This window comes from Carassius gibelio, chromosome A1, assembly GCF_023724105.1.
Source record: "Carassius gibelio isolate Cgi1373 ecotype wild population from Czech Republic chromosome A1, carGib1.2-hapl.c, whole genome shotgun sequence".
NCBI classification, from domain to species: Eukaryota; Metazoa; Chordata; class Actinopteri; order Cypriniformes; family Cyprinidae; genus Carassius; species Carassius gibelio.
Genome location: NC_068371.1, coordinates 17,047,261 through 17,071,240, shown reverse-complemented (window position 1 = coordinate 17,071,240; position 23,980 = coordinate 17,047,261). Strand labels below are relative to the sequence as shown.

At 38.1% G+C, this 23,980-nt stretch overlaps 2 protein-coding genes across 3 annotated transcripts in view; one reads left to right on the top strand and one right to left on the bottom strand.

The window, feature by feature from the left end:
• The window catches only part of cul4a (cullin 4A), a 42,905-nt gene extending 28,106 nt beyond the window's left edge, over nt 1-14,799 (bottom strand). The window contains exons 1-2 of the mRNA XM_052551782.1: nt 14,402-14,799; nt 14,068-14,183 (exon numbers count right to left, since the gene is read on the bottom strand). Of these exons, the coding sequence (XP_052407742.1) occupies nt 14,068-14,183; nt 14,402-14,498 (213 nt within the window). The 5' untranslated portion in view covers nt 14,499-14,799. The remainder of the gene's footprint in view (nt 1-14,067; nt 14,184-14,401) is intronic.
• Nucleotides 14,800-15,294: 495 nt separating this feature from the next.
• pcid2 (PCI domain containing 2) lies at nt 15,295-20,984 on the top strand. Of its 2 annotated transcripts, XM_052552761.1 has the most exons (15): nt 15,296-15,413; nt 15,712-15,807; nt 15,916-16,005; nt 16,584-16,657; nt 16,727-16,794; nt 16,877-16,916; nt 17,473-17,527; nt 17,602-17,705; nt 18,467-18,542; nt 19,073-19,214; nt 19,298-19,398; nt 19,816-19,889; nt 19,974-20,099; nt 20,173-20,296; nt 20,748-20,984. In XM_052552761.1, the coding sequence occupies exons 2-15, from the start codon at nt 15,772-15,774 to the stop codon at nt 20,835-20,837; spliced, it is 1,200 nt and encodes a 399-aa protein (XP_052408721.1). In that variant the 5' UTR covers nt 15,296-15,413; nt 15,712-15,771; the 3' UTR covers nt 20,838-20,984. The 2 variants fall into 2 exon arrangements, with proteins under 2 accessions (XP_052409326.1, XP_052408721.1); XM_052553366.1 differs by lacking the exons at nt 16,727-16,794; nt 16,877-16,916 and having other exon boundaries at nt 15,295-15,413.
• Nucleotides 20,985-23,980: the final 2,996 nt, after the last annotated feature.

Below are 23,980 nucleotides of genomic sequence, written 5' to 3'. Positions count from 1 at the left end.
CCTACGCCTTAAAACTGAAGTATCTCCATATAATGGAGCCAGTTGTCTTTTTTTTTTTTTGACTAGTTCTCTACACGCGAGGTGAGAGGGGACAAAAGCAAGGAGGCGGGGGGCGAGCGAGCGAGCGGGGGCGAGCACAGCACAGGGAAGGCAAACAAGCAAAGTGGCGGAATCAGAATATAAACAATATATCGATATATACGATATGTCAAAATCCATATCGTGTTTAAAAAATATCTCGATATATTTTAAATATCGAGATATCGCCCACCCCTAATCGGAGCACTCTGTTCTGACACTTCACAGTCATAATCATGCTGCTAAAGTGGGGTGGTATGCGAGTGAATTGAAGTGTATAGTGTATACTGTGCATCATTGCCATCTAAGTGAATGAAAGGTGATGGGCCCGCAGCTTGCTGCATGAGGACATATGCACAGGACAGCTTACGTTGAGCTGAGACTCTATAAAACGTCTACTGGAGAAGAGATTTCGCTTATATCATGAACAATAGTCAGAGAAAAAAGAGCTTCGTTGATGAACCATGTTTGATCTTTTGTTTAACATTTTTGTTAAACATCTTTTGTCCTGTTTGGCCAGTTTTAGGGATGTGCAACAGTGATCGAGTACTCGAGTACTCGACCGCGACAGCAATGATCGATCACGTAAACGATGATCGAAATTATTATAGCCAACATACTGTTATGCTATTTAAACTTCTTCTTCTTTTTCTTATTATTATTTTTCTGACAGAAATTCTGAACGCTACTCCTCCTAGGGCTTTAAAGCCACAAGCCCCAAACTCGGCAGACACCTGCGGCATAGAGCGGTGCTGGTTGCTATATCTTTTCAGACTGATCAGACTTAAAGTTTTTTTTTTATTAATTTTTAAATGTCAAAATACATTACCCATAGACTTACATTATCTGAGAAAAATTGCGCCCCTAGCTGCAATACCCGAGATTAAGGGAGGAGTCGGCCGGGTTTCGTTTCACTTTTAAACCGGTTAAAAATACCAAGTAAATAATACAATTTCCCTCAAACTGACAAGCTAAACCAACATATCTGATTATTACAGGGGTCAGGGCTCATTAATAATTGATTTCTGGGCAGAGAGCAGTCAGAAAGATGAGAGAAGAATCACTGCTGCTGTCTCCACGGAGCTCACAACGAGCGAATTCATTCTTATTTAAGACCTTTTAAAACGGCGATTGCACGCAATCCACAAAAAATGGATCAGATGTTTCTGAACTGTTTAAAGTAATAACATGATATATTCGCGGCAGCGCAACTGCCCGCGAGCTCGCGATGTATTTCTCTGAACACTTGAAGAGAATTTACAGCCTGTCACATTAAAACACTGCAGCGAAACGGCACAAAACAATTAGAAGAATATATTATACACATGAAAATGAGTGTTTATATGTGATTGTGAGATTTTATCTGTCAGGCTGAACCTCACATCAATTGTTATCCATCGTCACAACATGGTAAAGTCATTTATATATATTTTTTAAGAGCTTCTTAAAATAAATATTCCTGCGAATGCACACAATCCACCAATTAGAACACACTAATGCTGTGTTCACACCAAACGCGAATAGAGCGTCTGGCGCGAATGATTTCAATGTTAAGTCAATGCAAAGGCGCGTTTACGCGCGTCTGGAGGTCTCGCGGCGCGAATGGGGCGTTAAGCGCGGCGCGGAAGACGCGAATTCGCCTCATTCGCGCGTCTAGTTCGCGCGAATGACGCGAATTGACGCGCGAATAGAGCGCGTTAAGCGCGAATGGTGCTTTTTGTGCATTTAGCGTTTGACGCGAATTCGCGTCTGCCGCCCGAGTTGAAAAATTTGAACTTTGGCGTCAATTCGCGCCGCGTTAACCAATCAGGAGCCTGCTAGGAGTCACTCATTCAACAGTATGTTCCTGCAGCCTCCGGTTGTGCAGGAATACCCTTCTCCACTCATTCAACAAGGAGGAACGACAGATGTTGTCAGTGAGCAGTCAACCGGAGCTATATGACAAAAGTTCATATTTCTATAGAGACAGGAATAAAAATGACCTATATATATAAAACATATTAATAGATAAATTGAAAATAGGCCAAAGATAAGAAACGTTTCATTTTACCCCAAACGAATTATATTTTATCTTGAACCACTAAAGACACATCAGAGCCAGCGGCAAATGTCAGAAGATCTAGCCGAGGTAAGGCTACTCTCGGCGGATACATGATGACGGAGCTCCCGCTGATCGCATGGAGCTCATCTCCGAGATCGGCGAAACACATTTTTTAAATAGACGCTGTCATTATAAATAAACCGCATATTTGAGTTTAAAACAACTACATTCTCGCCTGAAATACTTTTAAAACTACATTTCATGACACAATAACAGTAATATTTTGAAAATTATCCGAACAAAAATGGCGGTTGAAAATGCTGCGTGAACTCCGCTGGCAGAAGCCCCCCCATGATGCGAATTCGCGTCTGTTGTGAAGTTAATTTCACGCGCGAATGAAGCGAATGATCTCAAAATGGTCAAGCGGCAAACTAGGCGCGGTAGACGCGAATTTGACGCTCTATTCGCGTTTGGTGTGAACACAGCATAAGAGAAAAATCCAGGGGTTTTTGAGCCGTGTATGTGTGCAAAATGCAATATTTGACATCGCGAAGGGAAAAAAAGTCACATGACAGCCACGTTTGGGGCGAGATCAGACAAATAAATAGGCTACACATTTCATTCACACTGACAAGCTAAATCAACATATGTTATTATTACCGGGTCAGATATCTCATTAATAAATTATGTCTCTGACCAAAGAACAGAGAGAAAGACGAGAGAGAAATGAGCACTTCATCAGCATTTTTTAAGAGATTCCAAAAATAATATCACAGCACTAATCCACCCATTAGAACACAACAAGAGCAGAATTCAGGTGTTTTTGACATGTTTATGTGTGCAAAATGACATATAATTTGACAGCGTGATACAGCTTATGAATACTGGAAGGAAAAAAGTCACGACAGCCTTTTAACTCTGGAGTCGATTAACGCATATACGCGTTTTGAGTCATTTTCTGCTGATAACCCTGACAATTACTTAAATTACATTTTCAGTTTTAATCGTACAGATAAGAGCAATACATCAATCGAATCTGTAAAGGGTCTACTTTTTTTTGGATACAAACATAATAACAACAAAACTTTGTGCACTTATAAAATAAAGATAACAAACAAGGTGTGCTGTCTTCAACCTTGTCTGCGCTAATCTTCATTTACAAACACGTCATTAAAATGAACTGTAACTCCATGAATACTCAACGAAGAGACATGAGAGATATATCTATAGAAAGCTTGACATGTCTACTTTTAAACTAAACAAGTGCTGCCGAACAAATATTCTGTGATAAAGTACGCGATGTCCATTTTTCACGTCTCCCTTCATTTTATCTAATGTGTATGGAAGGCCAAGAGGGTCAAATACACGTGAATTCTAACGCGTCAACAACACGTTAAATACGTGTATTTCACGCGTAGACAACACGTATTTAAAGCGTTAAATACGTGTTGTTAACTCGTGAAAAAATCAGCGTGTATTTAACGTGTATTTCACGTTTTAAATACACGTTAAATACACGTGAAATACACGTGAAGTATGCCTTAAAAATCAGTTTGAACAGGTCAGTGTCATTGGCTGCTGAGGACTTGGGTCAAACCACTTCTGTGTGCTTAGAGGGGTGTACCATTCATAGACAGGCAACCACCATTTAACATGCTATAGATCAGCTTATTCAGCCTTATTATTTAGTCTTTTTTCTTTTCTGTTTTGTATAGCCTATAGAAATAATATATTTAAGTTTCAGTTTTATGAAATATTTATTTTTTAATAAATATTAATTAAAATTTTGTGGTGATAGTATAACGTTTATAAAAGTTACAGTATTTTGTAATGAAACAGGACTTTTTGTTTAGCTCTAGACTCACCGAAGTATACTATATATAGTGTCCCTTCTTTAATTTTTCAGTAGTGTGATAACTTTAAATATGTTGTCAGTACTATTAAAATAACATTAAATTGAATGGTATTTAGGAGATTATGGTTTTTGCATGACTTATTTCGCATTCAGCTAGACAACCCTGTCGTAGCTGTTAACATAGCCTAGGCTTTTTATTAAAAAAGAAAACAGCAAGGGACCATGGAAAAAGACTGTTGCAGGTGTATTTTTTATGGTATTATTATTTTTTATTTTTTGCAGCGGGGCAACTCAAGAATGTTGGCCACCCAAGTACTGTGGCTCTTTTGCCCCATGGCCAAGATGGCCAAGCCAACATCAAAGTTAGTTCACTAACTTTTAATTCTAGTTATTATTATTATTATTGATTGGTTATGGCACAATGTTGGGCGGCGCCCTGATCTCTGATTGGTTAGCTTCCCACTTGATGCCTCAAAAGACATAAGAAGACATTATAATGGCCTCAAAGTCACGTAGTGATGGCTGGCTTCCCTTTGAGAAGAACGATGAAAAAACAGTTCAGGGTAAGCTGTGCAGCGCCAAGCTTTCACACAAATCTACAACAAATACAATGCGCTATAATCTAAAATTTGTACATAAAATATCTGGCGATAACAGAGCGGCAACTCAGACGAGCATTGAATCACCTGCCTTAAATGCAATGCAGGCAGAACAGAGAAGACGACAAAGCTACTCGCTGAAATGGTGGTGAAAGATTTGCTGCCCATTCGTTTCAGGGAAAGAGAAGGTTTAGTGGTGCCTGGCTGTTCCTGCAACATCTGTTCCAGCGGAGCGAATTTATTCCACTAAATGTGAACAGGCTGCGCACTCGGCTCTCATCTGAGCACGTAGACCGACTTATCTTTTTGAATAGACATTTGAATGTTTCACCGGTCGTGGTAAATATAATATCCTTTTTTTATAAAATTATTATTTAAGTTTTGAGTTTTAGCCATAGTTAAAATATCTAGGCTATTTGGTCTCTGTTTTATACCTTATAATAGTTGTTTGGTTAAACTTGGTGAACTTTTTTCTTATCTTTTAAAAACTACGTTTCACCGCTGGATCAAAATATGCTGCTAAAGTTATACTGAGAGAACCTAATTACATTATATTTGTAGAGATGACGAAAATCTAAATTATTTGTTTGTCATAGTTTTTATCTTAAATATATTTTAAATCCCATTCAATTATTTAGCAATAATCAGTGATTTCCATGCTGTTAAATAATATTTAAATAATATTTTGGTTGATCAGAAAGTGCAAATTGAATACAAAATATTAATTAAACATTAAAATACATTAAAAAAAAATAACGATATTGACGATAGTTCGTGTTTGTAAAGCACAATCCGATCGAGTTACACTTTCGGTCAAGTTCACATCTGCATCGGCGAATTTTTTTCAGATAAAAGTTGCAAGAGCTAGTCTGATTAATTAACATGAACAATTATGCTGAAATCGCTGTATATCATCGATTCGTTTCATGCTCATATAAGCAACGCCCGATAATGATATTGCTCTTAAATGTTTTATTTTTCTATTATTATTGAATATTTTATTACTGATGTTATAATATTGCAGCCGAGCTTTTTTTTCCGTCATATTTGTGGGCATAATTCAATTCATATGGCTTCGAAAACGCGCAGGTTTATGGAAAATAAAACTTAATTACAACTATTACACTTAATAAAGTAGATGAAAATATCAGACGTAACATTATGACAGAGAGACAGAGAGAGCGCGCGCGAGCTACCGCTGATGCGTTTTCATGACAGCGCGCTGAAAGATTTGTGCTAATCTGCCATACATTTATAATGAGAACTTTATAGGAATCTATAGTAAAATCTGTCCTTGCCCATCTTTCAGCGCACTGTCATGAAAACGCATCAGCGGGAGCTCGCTCGCTCTCTCTCTGTCTAACGCATAACTTAGCATCCTATTGTGCTGATACAAGTTGTAATGTTACGTCTAATATGTATCGTAGTTATCTGATTTATCATAGGATGTGTCATAGAATTAGCTTCCGTTTATTGGTTGCCTATACTCTTCACCTCAGGCAGATATTTCTTGCTCCTTTATTAATAATATTGCTTCATCATAATCATTATCTAACCTTTCCTAATCATGTGTTCATGTTTTCATAGACAGATTTTCATGTCAGATTTTTATTTTTTTATTTTTTTCATTTTCATAACAATCTTCAGATTTTTTCATTATATACATTATGACCATGCCCCGCCCCCCGCATAAGCCCCACCCCCGATTAATTGATTAATCGTTTTTGAAACCTATCGATGATCGAAATGAGAAATTTCCCTAAATGCCCTTGGTAAGCCAGTGGACTATCTTTTCATCATTGTTAACATTCAGTTAGAGCAGTGGTTCCCAACCTTTTTCAACTCGCTGGCCCCATTATTTTTGGGTTAATGACTTTTTTGTTGGGTAAATGACTTTACTCAGAAGCTAGATTGTTAACTGTCTTTATTGAAAGAACTGGCAATGAACAGAAAATAACTCGGGCTGGCCCGCTCAGCAAAACAGGAAAACCAGATCCAGCCAGAGCTCAGCAGCGGGTAGACAGTCAGCAGAGCAAGCAGTCAGGAGGGAACATCCAGAGGAGTGTTGAGACGAGCAGTCAAAATCGGCAAAGAACTGGAGCATTGGACAAATCAAGACTATAGAGTCAGACTCAAGTGACAAGCACAAATTGAGAGTAGATATAGAGCGAAAAACTAGCGAGAAACCAATGAGCAGCTGCGTTGCATGGTGGTGGTGTTGCTACTGCTTTTAACATTTCTATTTTGCTATCTACAATGCTTTGGCAATATGTACCTTTGTATGTCATGCCAATAAAGCAATATGAATTGAATTGAGAGAGAGAGAGAGAGACCGAGAGAGAGCGAGTCGTCTTCAAACAACACGAGCCTGTCTTGCTCTCTCTCCCTCGCGCATATTAATCAATTGACACGATGGTGTCGATGTTTAAATCATTTAAAATGAGAATGTAAGTGTGCTCACCCCATTTTTGTTTGTAAGAAAAAACATCGCAATATATAATCGCAGAAAAATAATATATCGCAATGTCATTTTTTCACAATATCGTGCAGCCCTACGGTTAATGAGAGTCAAAATAGGGGGTTCTGTATTATGTGCACTGGTTTACAGGCCTCCGAAATTCAACAAGGACTTCAACAATTCTATATCTCATCTATACCTTGCTAATATTGGTGTCTCGTTGATAGATAGACTGTTGATTCTAGGAGACTTTAATATTCACATTTGCTGTCCATCTAAACCGGTGGTGAAAGAGCTTTTATCCCTCATTGAATCATTAAATCATTAAATCTGTCACAATTTGTTTCCAGTCCTACTCATAATTTGAGAGACACATTGGATCTGGTGTCATATGGCTTTCCCCACAACAAACCTGAGATGCTGCCTTTTCAGACCATTTGTCAATTGTGTTTGAAATTGTTTGTGATTCCCCCACCCCCACATGCTCTCAGCCTGCAAGTTATTCCCATTTTATTCAGCTGTCCACTGGCAGTTTATTTTCAGAGTACTATCATGCAAACTCTGTGGATATTCCTGCCTTCAACAAATTAAACACGGAAGAGGTGGTGGAGGTTTTTTTAATTCCTGCTCCATTTCTATAGATTCTGTTGCTCCCCTTAAAGCTGCAGTAGGGAACTTTTGACGCTCTAGCGGTTAATAAACAGAACTGCTTGCGTCTTGCGGAAGAACATCGTAGCCGGAACTACTTCTCTCTGTTTATGTCTATGAAGAATCACAAAGGTACTGGGTTACTCCGCCGCGGTACCCCCGAAGCAATCTAAAATAGTCCGAATATAAACACTTATTATAGGTGTACCCTAGTGATTCAGGACAAGCTAAAAACACGGTTTGGACAATGGATTCATGGTGTACTCGCTTATTATGTTCATTTTTCTACATTTTGAACACAAACAAAGTTACGGACTGCAGCTCTGATTGGTTGATTTCTTACCGGGAGCACATGACTTTCTGCAAATGGCAATAGGAGCACTGGGAGGAGCCAGAGGAGCTTGATTTTTTCACAGATTATCTGTCTCATATTCTACTGTCAGGACATAATGACAGGTTTAATAAATATATAAAAAAATTTTTTTTTACAAAAGTTCCCTACAGCACCTTTAAGATAAGGAAAGCGAAGGGAAAGGGCACCACTCGGCCTTGGTTAAATGATAAAATGCAGGTACACCTTTTCAAAGATCAATAAACTTTTTTTTTTTTTTGGCAGATTCAGTGCAAGAAATACCAACATGTTGACTTTGTGTGGCTTAAAATGAATTAATTTTGTATGTTATATTATGTTTATATGTCAGTTAAGGATAGGGATGGGTACCGAAACCCACTATTAAAATGGCCCCGGGCTAAATTATGAAAGACCATAGTATCAGTAAGATCTGACTGTATTGGTTCTGCTTTCAGTACTGGAGGGGAAAAAATTTATGTACTATGTATTTTTGCTTAATAATGTTTTCGTGCACATTTTATCTCACCAAACATTTCTAATGTGCGATCATATTAAGAGCTTGTTTTTTCCAGGCGCGTCCGCACCGCATTGAGTTAAAAACATCTCAACTTTTCAGAATGCCGCAAGCACACCGCAGGTCATGTAACTTCCTCACCTTTTCCGTAACAACGCTGAAAGCTCAGCCAAGATGAAGGAACAGCTGATAGCTGTATGTGGATTTTTTAATTTAGTAGCAGTGCTACTGCAAGCAGTTTTTAGGGCAGCAAATCCATTTATCCATTGCTGAATTTTCCGCATCTTCATGGAGAGAGCAGGTCATGGTTGCTTAGCAACAGCAGACTACTCAGGAGCGCAAGTGCCAGAAGGCTTTGGGGAAAAAAAAAATCAGAAAGCGGCGTGTCTAGTGTTTTCCACGCGTTTTTAGACGTGATATGTGAACGGCCCCTTACAGTACGAAAACTCCTGCTTAATACAAAGAGTGACGAGGGCGGAGACAGCAAAACGTTCCAAAGTGTTGTTATACTTCACTAGAGTTGATGCAGACAACACTGGTTGTCATAAGTGCAAATTTTTCCATGTAAGGGTGGAAACACAAGCAATCTGTCAAAGCATCTTTCAAAATTGCATTATGTGCAGACAGAGAAATGCAAAGTTTTCAACTGCCTTACACAACACAAAACAAAGTACCAATAAGAATACCGTTAAAGTACCGAACCATTAAGCAGTATCGGTAAGAGTAGTAATACCGTTAAAACCCTAGTTAGGGATGCTCATATTGACTGTTTAACCGTTAACCGAAAGTAAACATTTTGACCGATGAAGGGGCCATTCACATGTCGCGTCTTTTTTGTGCTTAAGTTAGTTATTTCAAATGCGGTATGTGCGCTCATAATGGAAGTGACGCGGTCCCAACACGCTTGTTTTTTTCCACATCTAGTTAAAAACAACACCTTTTCAGAATGACGCAAGCGCACCAGGGCATGTAAAAAGAACCAACTCAATCAGCTTCCTTTGAGGTGAAACACTGCAGAGTTTTTTACTTTTCTTTGAAAATAAATCTTGTAACAGAGTTACAGCAAGGGTTTTTCATGCGTGTGTGCGTGCATGCGTGCGTGGATGTGTGTGAACTCACTGGGCACATTGACACACGCAACCACACACCTACAGACATATTTAGCTGAGCAAGCCAAATGAAGCGAGCGAAAAGTAGGCCCATTTCGAGAGAAAGGGCAATGAAGTTACTTGCAAAATATGCTATGCGGTATTAAAATAAAGCAGTATTGCAAGTACAATGCTGTATCACTTGAGACGCCAATATCCACAAGCAAATGAAAGGCGCATCCCAAAGCTGGTCACTCTAGCAAGACGTTATCTCTCTATCTCCGGGACATCTGTGCCATCTTAGAGGGTGTTTTCTACCACGGGCTGCACTCCAGACTAACCCCACATCATGATGTTATATTTTTTAAATAAAAATTTGAAAAAGAAATTATCGTGACCGAAATTATTTTTTTTTTTATCGTGCGATTAATTGACTATTATGACAGGCCTACTATAGAAATCAATTTTGACTTGACTCGACTCGACTTTAGTTTATTGCAACTGAACACACTAACAATTCAACATTTAAAACAAACTTATTGTGGTCCTCCTCTGGCCACTGAGGTCACTTTTTTAACAAAAAACATTAGTAAAATATCTATTTAGGAGCCTTAAATCTTTCCAACAATATATAGTTTGTCATGATTAGATTAGGAGTTAACTGTAATATAGTGAAGTAAACTTAGTCGTCCCACAGAGAAGACAGGTGACAGTTAAATTTTAAAGCTGCCATCCTAGTTGGTCCTGATGCAACTCTGATCTTCCAGAAAGTGACACCTGTTTCATATGCTTTACGAGAAGCGATAGAAAAAGAACTGGAAAGACTGGAAAAAATAGGCATAATATCCAAGAATGAAAGAAGTAAATGAGCAGCCCCAATTGTAGTCGTGCAAAAAAGTCCATTCACATCGTTGATGAATATAAAGTCACTATAAACCAGAACCTAAGAGGAAACATATCTGCTGTCCAACACAGAAGATTGTTCGCTTAGTTGGCGGGCAGAATGTTGTTTAGCAAACTGGACTTGGCGCATGCATATCCGCAATTAAATTAGACCAGCACTCAGAAATATACCTCACCATAAATACTCACCGTGGCCTGTACAAGTATCATTGCCTCAGTTATGGAGTGGCCAGTACTCCTTTTAATTTCCAGGCTGTCGTGGATCAAATCCTGCAAGGGCTAGATCATGTGAGGTTCAAAAGAGGTTCAAGTTAGGAGACTGGATGAAGTGCTTTCCAGACTAGAGGGGTATGGACTTTGAGTAAAACTTTCCAAGTGTAGGTTCATGCAAGCCAGTGTTAAGTATTAAGGCAACCGCATCGACAAAGAGGGTCTATAACCAACTGAGGAAAAGATTGCAGTAGGGGTCTGCTGTCACAGGAACATGCCAGCGGAAGATAATGAGGAAATTATGTCGCTCCTTTTGCAAAGTGCATTCCTTATGACTACTTAATGACACACGCATGCCCTGCTCATTCCAAAGTCTCCACTCCAAGGGGATAGGGATGATTACTTTAATTTGCAATTTGCCTGGGAACCGTTTGGTACCGATACTAGTACCGTCAGTGTTGCTGTCAATGTTATTTTTTGGCCTCTTGAACTACTGTGGTCGGTTTTTGAAAATTCTGTCCAGCTGGCTGCAGCCTTTACACAATTGGCTAAAACACAAGCAACCTTGGAACTGGCCTTCACCGTGTGACACAGCTTTTGAGGAAGCTAAACAACTGCTGCTCAATAGTACAGTGCTGGTACATTATGATGGGACCCGACCCCTTAAATTAGCAAGCAATGCCTCACCTTATGGGATGGGTGACGTGATCTTGCATATTATGGACAATGCTGAAGAGTGCCCTATAGCATTTGACTCCTGCACACTGACTGAAAATGAGAAAAAAAGTATGCCAAAATAGAACATGAAGCCTTGCCCATTATCTATGGGGTTAAAAGTTCCACAAATATATCTATGGACGGAAGTTCACACTCATAACCGACCACAAGCCTCTGCTTGCAATACTTGGACCGAAGGCAGCAATACCAACCTTGGAAGCCCTTAGAATGCAGCACTGGGCTTTAGTGCTGATGGCTTCTAATTATGATATTGAGTACCACAAAATAGCGGGCCACATGAATGCCGATGCAATGTCCAGACTACCAACTACGGGCAGAGACTGTATTGGAGAAGAAGGAAGTCTGTTCTACTTTTCCCCGTTGGATCAGCTCCCTGTGTCTGCTAAGCATATAGGACAAGCAACATAGAAAGATCCAACACTATGCAAAGTGTGGAATTATACTGTAAATGTCAGAGAGAGGCTCAGGAGAGGCTGAAACCATACTTTACATTCTGACATGAACTGTCAAAGGACCAAGGGTGTGTGTTATTGGGTATACATGTCATAATTCCACCCAAATAAAGACCCAGATTACTAGACGAGCTATGATGAGCATCTGGGAATTTGCCCTGGTTCGCAGGGTCCTGTGGTGGCTGGGATTATATTAGCTGCATTGCTACTTTAGATTAGCTGCATTAAAGAAAGAGTGCGGAGCTGTAGCTATTGCCCCCTGCAATGGCACCCCTTCACCCGTGGAGATGGCCAGAGCGGCCATGGTAGAGAATCCACATTTATTTTGCAGAAAAAGTCAACAGTCTTTCAAAATGGTTAGAGGTGGTGCTGATGTCTTCAATTGAGTGGAAGGGTCCTATAAATTATTTGGTACAGGTGGGTCAAAGGCAGCACACTGTGCATGGAGTATTTGAGATACCAAATACAGCTGTCAATGTTGATGACATGGAGCCATGAACATTCCTTCTGTCGGTGGCAACCCTATGCCAGTTTTGAGCCAGAGATTACTGGAAATACAGAGAACCTGACTCCAAAAAGTCCAGTGAGCGCCACACTCTCAGAAAAGGTTGTTCATAGATGACTAGGAGGGTCCATACTCCTCCAAAAAGGCTAGGTTTATTAGTAGTTGTTTTCTAATACTTTTGGTTTTCAGTGTAATAGTTTTTGATGTTGAAGGATGTAATGTGTAATATTGTTTTATATATATTTCTAAAGAAAGATGTTTAAATCTTAAAGGGATGGAGTGTAATAGAAGTGCTGTTTGACTGGTATGTTAAGCCATGCCCATTTGTATGCACGTGAGTTTTCCCTATGCATTTGGGCACTCAGTAAACAAGTGAACATGCAAAGCATGTGTCTGTCGTTCCTCTGTCATTCCTAAACCAGCCTCCAATCATAATATATTCCGATTCAAATATGAATATGAGACAAAACTACAGAATGTCTCATTTTATTATTAGCAGTTTCAACACATTTATGCTTTATCAAATAAAATTTTAGAATTTCATTCCCTAATCTAATGTGACTCTTGGTTTCATCATTGAAATGCTTTTCCCAACCTTAAATACAGCAACTCAACTGTTGCTGAGTTTCTGCATTTAGTCTCCTATTTAGCTGGTGAAATTAATGTTCAATAGGGTTTAAATCTGAAGACTGATTAAACTGCTTGACTGAATTAGCAGGGTGTTTTAGGTTTCTTTCTGATGGGTCTTGTGGCATTTTCTTGAACTCGGACCATCACTCCAGCTTTCTAGAGGTTGTTGCTGATTTTACAGACACTTATTTTAGGGTTCTTTTCCACAGCCTTTATGATTTGTCTGTCATCTCTTGTATGCGCAAGCATACTTGGCAATAAAGCTCTTTCTGATTCTGATCAATGACCGTTGTTTTTCTCAGCTGACCAAGTCATTGTTGGTTGCTGTAGTTGCTGGTGGTGGTTTCTTTCTTTTTCAGGATATTCAAACTGTTTTTTTTTTCTCCATGCCCACTGTTTTTGACATAGCTCTAATTGAGTTCCTCTTTTCTTTCAGAATCCAAATTGCTTTTCTCTCAAAAGTCAGCTCCCTTGTCTTCATCCTGGTTTGTGTGTGTCATCATCAAATGAAAGACTTGGAATGCAGAAGCGATGTCTATAACTAATAAAACACATTCCCTGCTTTTAATATCGGAGCAATTAATGCAACAGGACACAGCTGATCACTTAAAAAGACCTGTGAGTCAACTGTCCCAATACTTATGCTCACATCACATGGGGGATGAAACTCTAAAAGTGCTGATCTTCTTAGCTGGCAAAACATGTATGTGTTGAATCCCCCCAAAATAAAAATGTGACATTCTGCAGTAATAATATTTCAGGATTTTTACTGTATTTTTTACTGGATAAATGCAGCCTTGGTGAGCAAGAGAGACTTTTATATTTTTAGCAGTAGTGTATGTCTATATAATAATTTTAAGTAGCAGTGCTTTATTAACAGGTGAATGCACATATTGACCCTGTGTCACTACCTGGATCTCAAATCCTCATGTCTCAGGTGGTTAATATGAGGATTTAATCTGAATGGACTCATGATCTGGTTTACTGCGGTCTCACCTGGTAAAGCTCCTCCAGGTTATATTTGATTGAGGTGCTGTTCTGAATGGCACTAACAGCATCTCTGAGCTTCATCCATGTATCTTCAGTGTAGGAGTCTGTTAGTTTCGGTCTGTCTGTAAAATGCACACACATCATTTATTTATATTATTTATAATATTATTGCATAGACACTTATATAACAATAATAATAAGTCCAGTGATCTGCCAAATGAACACACTTTACATGACTGTGCCGTATAGGAAGTTCACTGTTTTGACACAGACATGTGATTCATTGCTGGTCGTTTGTGTACTTGCTGTAACGTTAGTTCTAGTGTTGTGTTCATCTCACCTTTAAAGTTCTTTATGACGAGTTTCTTAGACGATCCTGATTTGGCTGATTTGGTGAGTCCATTAAAGTTTGATTTCTGAATGTCTTCCGCCATCATGAGTAAGATTTGATCTCAGTGCATTTAAATTCACAAAAGAAATACAATAAACGCAGAGAGTTTAGCTGTTAGCTATTAGCTATAAACCAAAACCAGAACCAAGGAACCGGATCCAAACCTCATGAAGTGAGTTCAGCTGTTGCTGTGAATTGACACGACACACGCCTACAGACATATCCGGAAATATTCATCGTATACAGTTCGAATTCATAGGAATAAACTTCATATTCACTCTGACTGCATCGAGAACCATAACAAGATGGCAAACCAACAGCGAATCTGTCGCCGGAGGAACAGCAGACAGCGCAACGCACACACACGTAAAACAAATAGAGCCTACATTTAAAATGAAATAAAATTAAGCCACCTCAGGTTAATGGGTGCTAATAAAATAATAACAATAATAATATATAAATTAATAAAATAATACTTTAGATCTTCTTTGACAAAACATCTATCATCATTAGATATGTAAGCATAAATATAAACTAAATACACAAGTACTTTCATTTTCACATGCCACTGAGAAAATTTTACATTAATATAGCTCAGTGTGACACTATTATTACTTTATATATAGAATGCAGCAAATTGTAAATGTCTGTAAATGTCTGTAAATGAAACCAAAAAAAAAAGCTGACATTATTTTATTATTGACAAACATTAACAAAAACCTACCTAGTAGAATAGTTATAAACCACCCTGTAATGTGCTATGTGGAGACTCTAAAATGCAACACGTTTACGCAAAGGCTCATGTTGCTTTAACTCGTGTATTTTAGTAATATTTACATTTATGGAAAGTGCCAATTGGAATCCACAGCCGTGTGTTCACAGTTGTAAACAGGAAGTGCTGCTTGACGTCAGCGGCTCTGCACAGTGAGGTACACGCGCGAAGTGATGTGAATTCATTTGGGTAACGTTAAATAAATACAAGTGATTTTATAAAAACAAAAAATCACTTATATTATATCATATATATCACTTTTTTAATTATAAAGCTTAGTGAGCATTATGAGGGTTACTGAAACGAATAATTAATTAATAAATAAAGTAGCAGCTGCGCTAGAGCTAATTTCAAATACTAGCGTTTAATAGCACGCACTAAATACTAATCAACTGCCATGTTAGTTTTGTTTCCTATTCTGATGTTAATTAAATGTTCTATTTCTTAGTCAGATGTGAATTTGTCTCAATTTGTCTTTTCTCGGTAGGCAGCACAATAACGTTAGAAATCATAGCGGTGTGTGTGTCCTGTGTTTGTGGAGATCAGGATGGCTCATATCACACTGAATCAGTACCTGCAGCAGGTAAACGAGCTGTTGTCTGTTATCTTTCATATATTCTTTCATAGCTGTGTTATTGTCATATGCTTTCTCCTCTGTATGTAATGTGACTCTTGTGTATGTTTCCTGAAGGTTCTGGAGGCCATAGAGAGCAGAGACGGGGCGTTCTGTGCAGAGATGATGTCCTTCAAACATCCACATGTGGCCAACCCTCGTCTACAGGTCGAGCGCTGCAGTATTCAGACAAACACCACTAACCCCATTGTCCTGTGAAGGATGTTTCAGTGTTTCATCTGCCACAGATGCCCAAATCCAAACCCCCATCTAAAATGTGTTTTCATATATAAAGACACAACTGATACCTTAAAACTTTAAAATAATAAATATGTGAAAATTTGATTAGCTTTTTTTCTACGCTTTTTTTCTTTAGTAATGTATTTTTTTTATTATTATTTTAAACAAATTATATATAATATTTTCATTTATTCAGATATTTACTTTAATCTTATTTTTTTTTTATTACTTATACATGTTTTATAAAATGCCCTGTTTTTCTCTAAACATTTCCATGGACCCCAGAACTCAAAAATTTTATTTATTTATTTTAAACACATCATTTAAAAAAAAAATAGATATGTAGATTAATATATTTTATAAATATTATAAATTAATCTTTAAAAGCAAAATTTTTTTACACAATTTTTATTTTATATTTCTTTTTATTTAGATATTTAATTTACTCTTTTTATTATTATTATTATTATTTGTAATTTTTACCCTGTTTCTCTAAACAATTGCAGTTGTCCAGTCCAGAGGAGAAGTGTCAGCAGCTGCTGGAGCCACCGTATGATGAGATGGTGGCCGCTCATCTCAGGTACTGATTCCTCATCAATGATGCAGCGATACATCTTCTCTGTCTGATGTCTCGTCTCTTTCTCTGCAGATGCACATTCGCTGTGTCCAATCATGACTTTGTAGAGGCCTACAAATGTCAGACGGTGGTCGTTCAATATCCTTTATGTCGGATCTTCTGGTGTTACTGTATGTTAGATGTGCAGTTGTTCAGTGTTTGATCTTTAACACAGCTGAACATCATTTCTGAAAGCATTTCAGGCGCATAAAGAGGAGAACTGGTGAGATGTGGCTTATTTGTTTGTTTTGTATTAAAGGGTCGTGAAACCCTGATTCAGCACTCGTTACTGGTTATTCTCACCACAATTAAAAAAAATGCTACAAAAATGGAGGGGGAAGAGGGTAAATGGGCAACACACAGCTTAGTTTTTTTTTTCTCAGATAGTTTAGTTTCACCCCCATTGAGTAAATGCAGAACCATTTGCATTTGGACTCTGCATCCAAAATATATGAACCTGCTGTTGCATAGTATAAGAACATGTAGTCTCATGAATAATTATGAGACACTGACGTGTCATCGAAGTAGTATAGTCCTTTGCTATGTCACAGACTGTGACGTCAACACGATGTAGATTTTAAACCCGGAAAAGGAAAATGGCACAAAAAAGCACAAAATTAACCAGGTTATCTCCAACAATTAAAATTAACGGATGCTAACATTGTCTTCTACAATGTGCAAAACTTCTGCTAAAATCTCAGAAAAAGTAGTTTGGTGTTTCATGACCCTTTAAACCACCAACAAAATGACAGTTGCTGATGATCACTGTGTTTTTTCAGGGCACTGCCGATCATGTTTGCTGTGACGCTTGACCTTAGGATATTTGCCAATAATGTGAGTAGATATCATTCATCTGTAGATCTGTAAGAGCAGCAGCGGCGGCTCATTGTGTGTGTCTGTGTGGACAGGCAGAGCAGCAGCTGCAGTCGAAGGGGAAGGGGAAGGTTGGAGACATGCTGGAGAAAGCAGCTGAACAACTCATGAGCTGCTTTAGAGTGTGTGCCAGTGACAAGTGAGTTACACACACACCTCTGACTGTTGTCCACAGCTGATTCTGATACACAAACATACTGATTCTGAAGCACAAACATACAGTAAAAACTGTTAAATATTATTAAAATTTAAAATAGCTGTATTCTATGTGTTCATATTGTAATTTATTCCTTTGATCTAAGCTGCATTTTCAGTATTATTACTCCAGTCTTTAGAGATCATTCAATATGCTGTTTTGCTGCTTAAGAAACATTTCTGGTTATTATCAATGTTGAAAACAGTTGTGCTGCATCATATTTTTTAGGAAATCATGATTTTATTTTTTTCAAATTTCTTTGATATATAGAAAGTTCAATAGAACTTGAAAAGGAAATAAAGTGAAATAAATTGATTAAGAAAACTTGTACTCACCTCAAGCTTTTGAACTGTACTGTACATAAGTAATTAATTTCGATCACATCATGTCATTTACACTGTCAGCTATCAGGTGTTGAATAGATCTGGACTGTATAAAGCGCTATAGCAGGGGTGTCAAACTCAGTTCCTGGAGGGCCGGAATCCTCCAGAGTTTAAATTTAACCCTAATTAAACACACCCGATCCAACTAATCAAGTGCTTCAGGCTTATTTGAAAACGACATGGTATGAGTGTTGGAGCAAGGCTGGAACTAAGCTTTGCAGGGCCTTCCAGGAACTGAGTTTGACACCCCTGTGCTGTAGAAATCAGGGGAAGTCTGAGTGGTGTGTCTGAATGGTCATGTGACGTGTTTGTGTGTTTCAGTCGCGCTGGGATCGATGACTCAAAGAAATGGGGAATGTTGTTCCTGATCAATCAGCTCTTCAAGATCTATTTCAAAGTAAGAGTCTGGAGTGCTGACCTCTGATGTTATTTGAGTATCACTGAGATACTGTTAATGTGAAGATATGAAGATACTGTGAATATGAAGTTTTCTGCTTTCATGTTAATCTTAGTAAAAGTAATTTTGCTGTATTTGTTATCTTTATTCATCTTTGTTGGTTGTAAATATGTCTTAATGAAAATTTGAAATGTTGCCTAGACAACTATCTAAAATAAAATAAGTGTAAGTTTTTATATTTTATTCTTTTATTTCAGTTAACTTTCAATAACAATTGTTTTTTTTTTTATGGTTTTAAGTTTAACCATTATCTGCCTCTTTGCAGTGTTGTTATTTATATACTATAGATTTGTATATAGTATTATTTATGCTATAGTTATATACTTGTATATTATAGCTTTAATTAATTTTTAAATAATTTATATATATATCTCTCTTTTAGTTTAGGTCTTCATGAAATATTTCCATGTTGTTGTATTTGACACGTTTTAAATGATGAGGTTATTGTGGAGTTCTCATGTTTGTCTCAGATTAATAAGCTGCACCTCTGTAAGCCACTGATCCGCGCCATCGACAGCTCCAACCTGAAGGATGATTACAGCACGGCTCAGCGTGTCACATACAAATACTATGTGGGCAGGAAAGCCATGTTTGACAGTGATTTTAAACAAGGTGGGACTCTGCAGGTACATGACAGTGATGATGATGATGATGTGAGGTCATTAATGAAGAACGTTTGTCTCTCGTGTGTCCAGCTGAGGAGTATTTGTCGTTCTCCTTCACTCACTGCCATCGCTCCTGTCAGAGGAACAAGAGGCTTATCCTCATCTACCTGCTGCCCGTCAAGATGCTGCTGGTATGAACGTGTCTTCTGGACCATTTAAAGACTGATGAAGCTGATCAGGAAGAACTTATCATATGATTAACTAATACGAACAAGTTAGATTTGCAAAAAGTGGTGAATGGAATGAATATACATAAGTTATATCCAGTTATATTTGACAGATCTAATCATTGGTTTTATTTAAAAAATACAGATGACTAGACCATATATACCAGATTTAGAATTGTTCATACTACACTTACACATGTATATTTATTGAAAGGAGAAGAATTTCCTTTATCCTTTATTTTAGTGATTTAATTACATCGGCTTAAACTAAATTTAACTTAAAAATCTTGTCTTTACATATTAGCTAAAGTGATTTTACGGTTGTAGTTACTGATAATACCCCTAGTGTTGATCAATGTTCTCTGGATCTTCTGTTCTCAGGGTCACATGCCTACACATCAGCTGCTGAAGAAGTACGACCTTATGCAGTTTGCTGACGTCACCAAAGCCGTGAGGTAAAACACACACACACACACACGTCACACTTACAGTGAAGATGCAGTAGACCACCATGATCATCCTCTGCTTGTGTGTGTCAGCGAGGGGAACCTCCTGCTCCTCAATGAAGCTCTAGTCAAACATGAGACCTTCTTCATCCGTTGCGGCATCTTCCTCATTCTGGAAAAGCTGAAGATCATCACCTACAGGAACCTCTTCAAGAAAGTGTGAGTGATTCATTCAAACAGCTCTGATCTGTTGTGTGGTTTCTTTGACATCCGTTCGCCTGTCCATCTGCAGGTACCATCTGCTGAAGACCCATCAGCTTCCTCTGGACGCCTTCCTGGTGGCACTGAAGATGATGAAGGTGGATGATGTGGACATCGATGAGGTTCAATGCATCCTTGCCAACCTCATCTACATGGTGAGATGCACATGTCACTTTTTGTTGACCATCAGACACGGAATGTAATTCCAAAACAAACGGGAAATAGTTACAGATTAAAGCTTTAGAGTGTACAATTCTGAGATACAGTAACAGTGCGTTAATAAGTTATATTGTGCCAATTAATGCCAAATTATTCATTTTTTGAATTGCCATTAGTTTTTATATTTATGCTTAATTTACTCTTTCATTTTATTTTAATTTTTACTTTTGTTTTTCGACAAAATAATATTAATTGTTTTGTAATAAAAGTAATTATTTTAATGATGAAAGTAATTTTAGTGTTTTAACTTGTTTTAACTGCACTTATCTCCGTTTGTTGTCAAGGCAAATTGTATTTTATTTCAGCGATTAAACATGTTGTAGTGCTCCTGCTATGTGTCTATGAGTGTGATTCTGAATACGGAACATGTGTTCCTCTCTATCTCAGGGTCACATCAAGGGTTATATTTCCCATCAGCACCAGAAGCTGGTTGTCAGCAAGCAGAATCCATTTCCTCCACTGTCCAGTGTATCCTAACCATCTGCTTTCCGGAATGCACCTGTTCCTCTAGAATCCTGTCAAACATCCTGTCAAACATGCTAGTTCACAACTTTTAGAACTAATTTTATGTTCACTTTCTTTTTTTATTGAATGAATGTCAAATAAACATCACACTGTTTTGTACTTTTGTGACTTATTTCATGCTGCAGTGGCTCAAAACGCGTTACAATAAAGCAGCATTTGGGAAACTATATCTTTTAACAGAAAGCATGTGGCTTTATCAAGAAATGATGGATAAAACATTAAACACATCACTAGATTTCACATTTCTGCAGAAAAGCAGCCAATACAATTACAACATCTGCACAGATACAAGCAGCTAATGGTTGTAATTGCATAAAGAAAGATGTCAAGGGATGTGCTTGATATTGAGAAGGAATATTAAAAGCCCAATAGGCAAGTCAATGCAAGTTTATTTATATAGCACATTTCAAATACAATGTTAATTCAAAGTTCTTTACATAAAATTAAGTTAATTAATCGTAATAAATCACAACAATAAAACATGGAAATTAAAAACGTTTTAAATTATTTAAAAATGGATTTAAAATTAATTTAAAACAGTTAAAAATAGTATATGATTATATGTAGAATACAGTTCAGATATATCACAGTGCTCATTCAATAAAAGTTGAATGTTTTGTATGAACCCTTGGTATTGCTCACCGACTAGATCCTAATTTTTTATAACAAGGCTTGTAACAAATTAGCTCAAAGTGATATGAACGTAATCATAACAGGTTATAACTTAAAAACTGTTTTATTTTTAAGGTAATCACTCTGTGCACTTTGCTGGTGGTTCTTGTGATTAGGTTACATGACCAATAACATAACTGCCAGAAATTACATATTTGATTTTGTTTTCAGAGATTGAAGCTGAATGAGACTCTGATAAAGAAAGCTCAAGCACCACTTCATGTGCTTCTGGCAAAGAAAATGGCTGATTCAATTAGAAATGAAACAAGCCTGCATTATGTCCCAATGCACATATTATCCATCCTAAATTCTATGTGATATTAGAAATGTTCAGTACTATATAGGGCATATAGACTGGATAGTATGCACATTGAAATGCAGGGAAAGTGTCCATCTGAATGGGCCGTTGAAACACTGACTCACTTGATTCGTTCAAATACTGATTCATTCAAGGAATGAAACACTGTTTTACTATGAACTGTAGTATTAAATTATAACATATTTGTGCTAACGCATGTAGGCCTACTGATATTCAGAGAGGTAAATTGCTTGTACAATGAATATAAAAACATAAACAATGATACATGGGTTATTTTTTTTTTTAATTTTTCAAACCAGGGCGATGCCTCCCCCCTTACTTTCGAGCCCTGAGAATAATGCCTTAAAATAAACTGCCCAATTTTTGCTAATAATGCGAAAACCCTGTGGGCAGTACATGTTGTGGTGAGAGCCATAATTGCCTCAGAATCTTCTCCTTCACGCTGCCATCATCGAAGACACACGAGAAGATACTACAGCTTCTTTACCACACCTGATGGCCACCTTTTTTTGCTGCTGGTGTTGGCCCTAGGCTGTTTCCTCCTCATCTCATCAATACTGCGTTTCTCACCCTGACCCAGAGCAGCACATAGCCATTGTCCATGCCTTTTATGGCCTCCCCGTGTTGTGTTGTTTCCCACCAGTGTGTTTAGCCTCACTGGGGGAGGGCACCAGTCTGTGAACATAGCTGTCAGGGATAGCGACCAGGGAGATTTGTTTGCTATGTCAGTTCCTAGATGCATGGAGAGCTGTTTCAGGTGTTTTGCACTGGCTTCTGGGCATAATACAGGAGTATTCTCTCCAGTTCAGATGCAGACCACTCACTCACTTTCAACGGTTTCGTCACTTACATTGCCTAAAAATAATACTGTTTTTAGACAGGAGATTCACAGCATGCTTGCAAAAGGAGCAATAGAGCGAGTCCCTCAGAGTGAGCTGGACAGTGAGTTTCACAGCCACTATTTTGTGGTCACTAGGTGAAATGGGGGACTCTGTCCAATCCTGGAATTTGTGGAAACAAGCATTGCACACACAGGCATACTATAAAGCTGCATGTGAGTCGACTGTCACTTATCAGTCAAAAGACTCTGATGAAATTGCATTCAGCACTGACTTATATATAGGCAGTCAGCTCCTCCTGGGGCCCGTTCTTTGTACGTCGCTAACTCAGCTGGATTTGTTGACGATTTGGCATGATCTTGGATTGTTTGGTTCTTCGAAGCTCATCCTAGATTTGCTGTCATAGCAACAGGTCTGTAAGCTTAAACCTGCTCGGGAGCAGGTTTATTTCATGTTAACAGGATTAGATTGAGGCTTTATGAGCGGAGGAGATAGGGAAGTCTGTCGCAGCCATGTCTTGTCCGTTTTTACGTGAGCAACCTGTTGGCAGCAAAACAATCGTAAAAACCAGATAAACATTCCAAGATCCAAAAAAAACATGAAGGCAGGGCAAGGCAAGGGAAATAAAGGAAACACAGGCAAGAACACAATAACCAGAAAACTAAATTAGAGGCTTCTCAATAATCAGCGATGTGTGTGTGGATGAGTGCAACCTTTATAGTGTGACTGATGGGAAACAGTTGTAAATGTGTGATTGGTTCCTAGATGAAGGATCATGGGAATTTGAGTCTGGAGAAAACAAAGACAATCATGACCATGTGCGGCTTCCAGATGCTTCAAACAGAATTAAGTATATATATATATATATATATATATATATATATATATATATATATATTAGGGGTGTAACGGTTCACAAAATTCACGGTTCGGTTCGATACGATACACTGATGTCACGGTTCGGTTCGGTTCGGTTCGATACGTTTTAGATACAGCAAAATGTAAAAACATCTCAACTTTTCAGAATGCCGCAAGCGCACCGCGGGTCATGTGACAAGAACTAACCAATCAGCTTCATCCTTTCCCGTAACAACGTTGAGAGCTCAGCCAAGATGAAGGATCAGCTGATCATAGTTGTATATGGATTGCAATTTTGAAATAAATTTAGTAGCAGAGCTACTGCAAGCGATTTTTAGAGCTGCAAATCCATTTATCCTTCGCTGAAATTTCCGCGTCTCATGGAGAGAGCACGTCATTGTTGCTTA

Bases quoted from the DNA above. Each gene is read 5' to 3' on its own strand.
- pcid2 (XM_052552761.1), top strand. From the start codon at position 15,772: ATGGCTCATATCACACTGAATCAGTACCTGCAGCAG. The intron at 20,100-20,172 runs GTGAGTGATTCA...GTCCATCTGCAG, and splicing joins AGGAACCTCTTCAAGAAAGT to GTACCATCTGCTGAAGACCC. The intron at 20,297-20,747 runs GTGAGATGCACA...TCTCTATCTCAG, and splicing joins TTGCCAACCTCATCTACATG to GGTCACATCAAGGGTTATAT.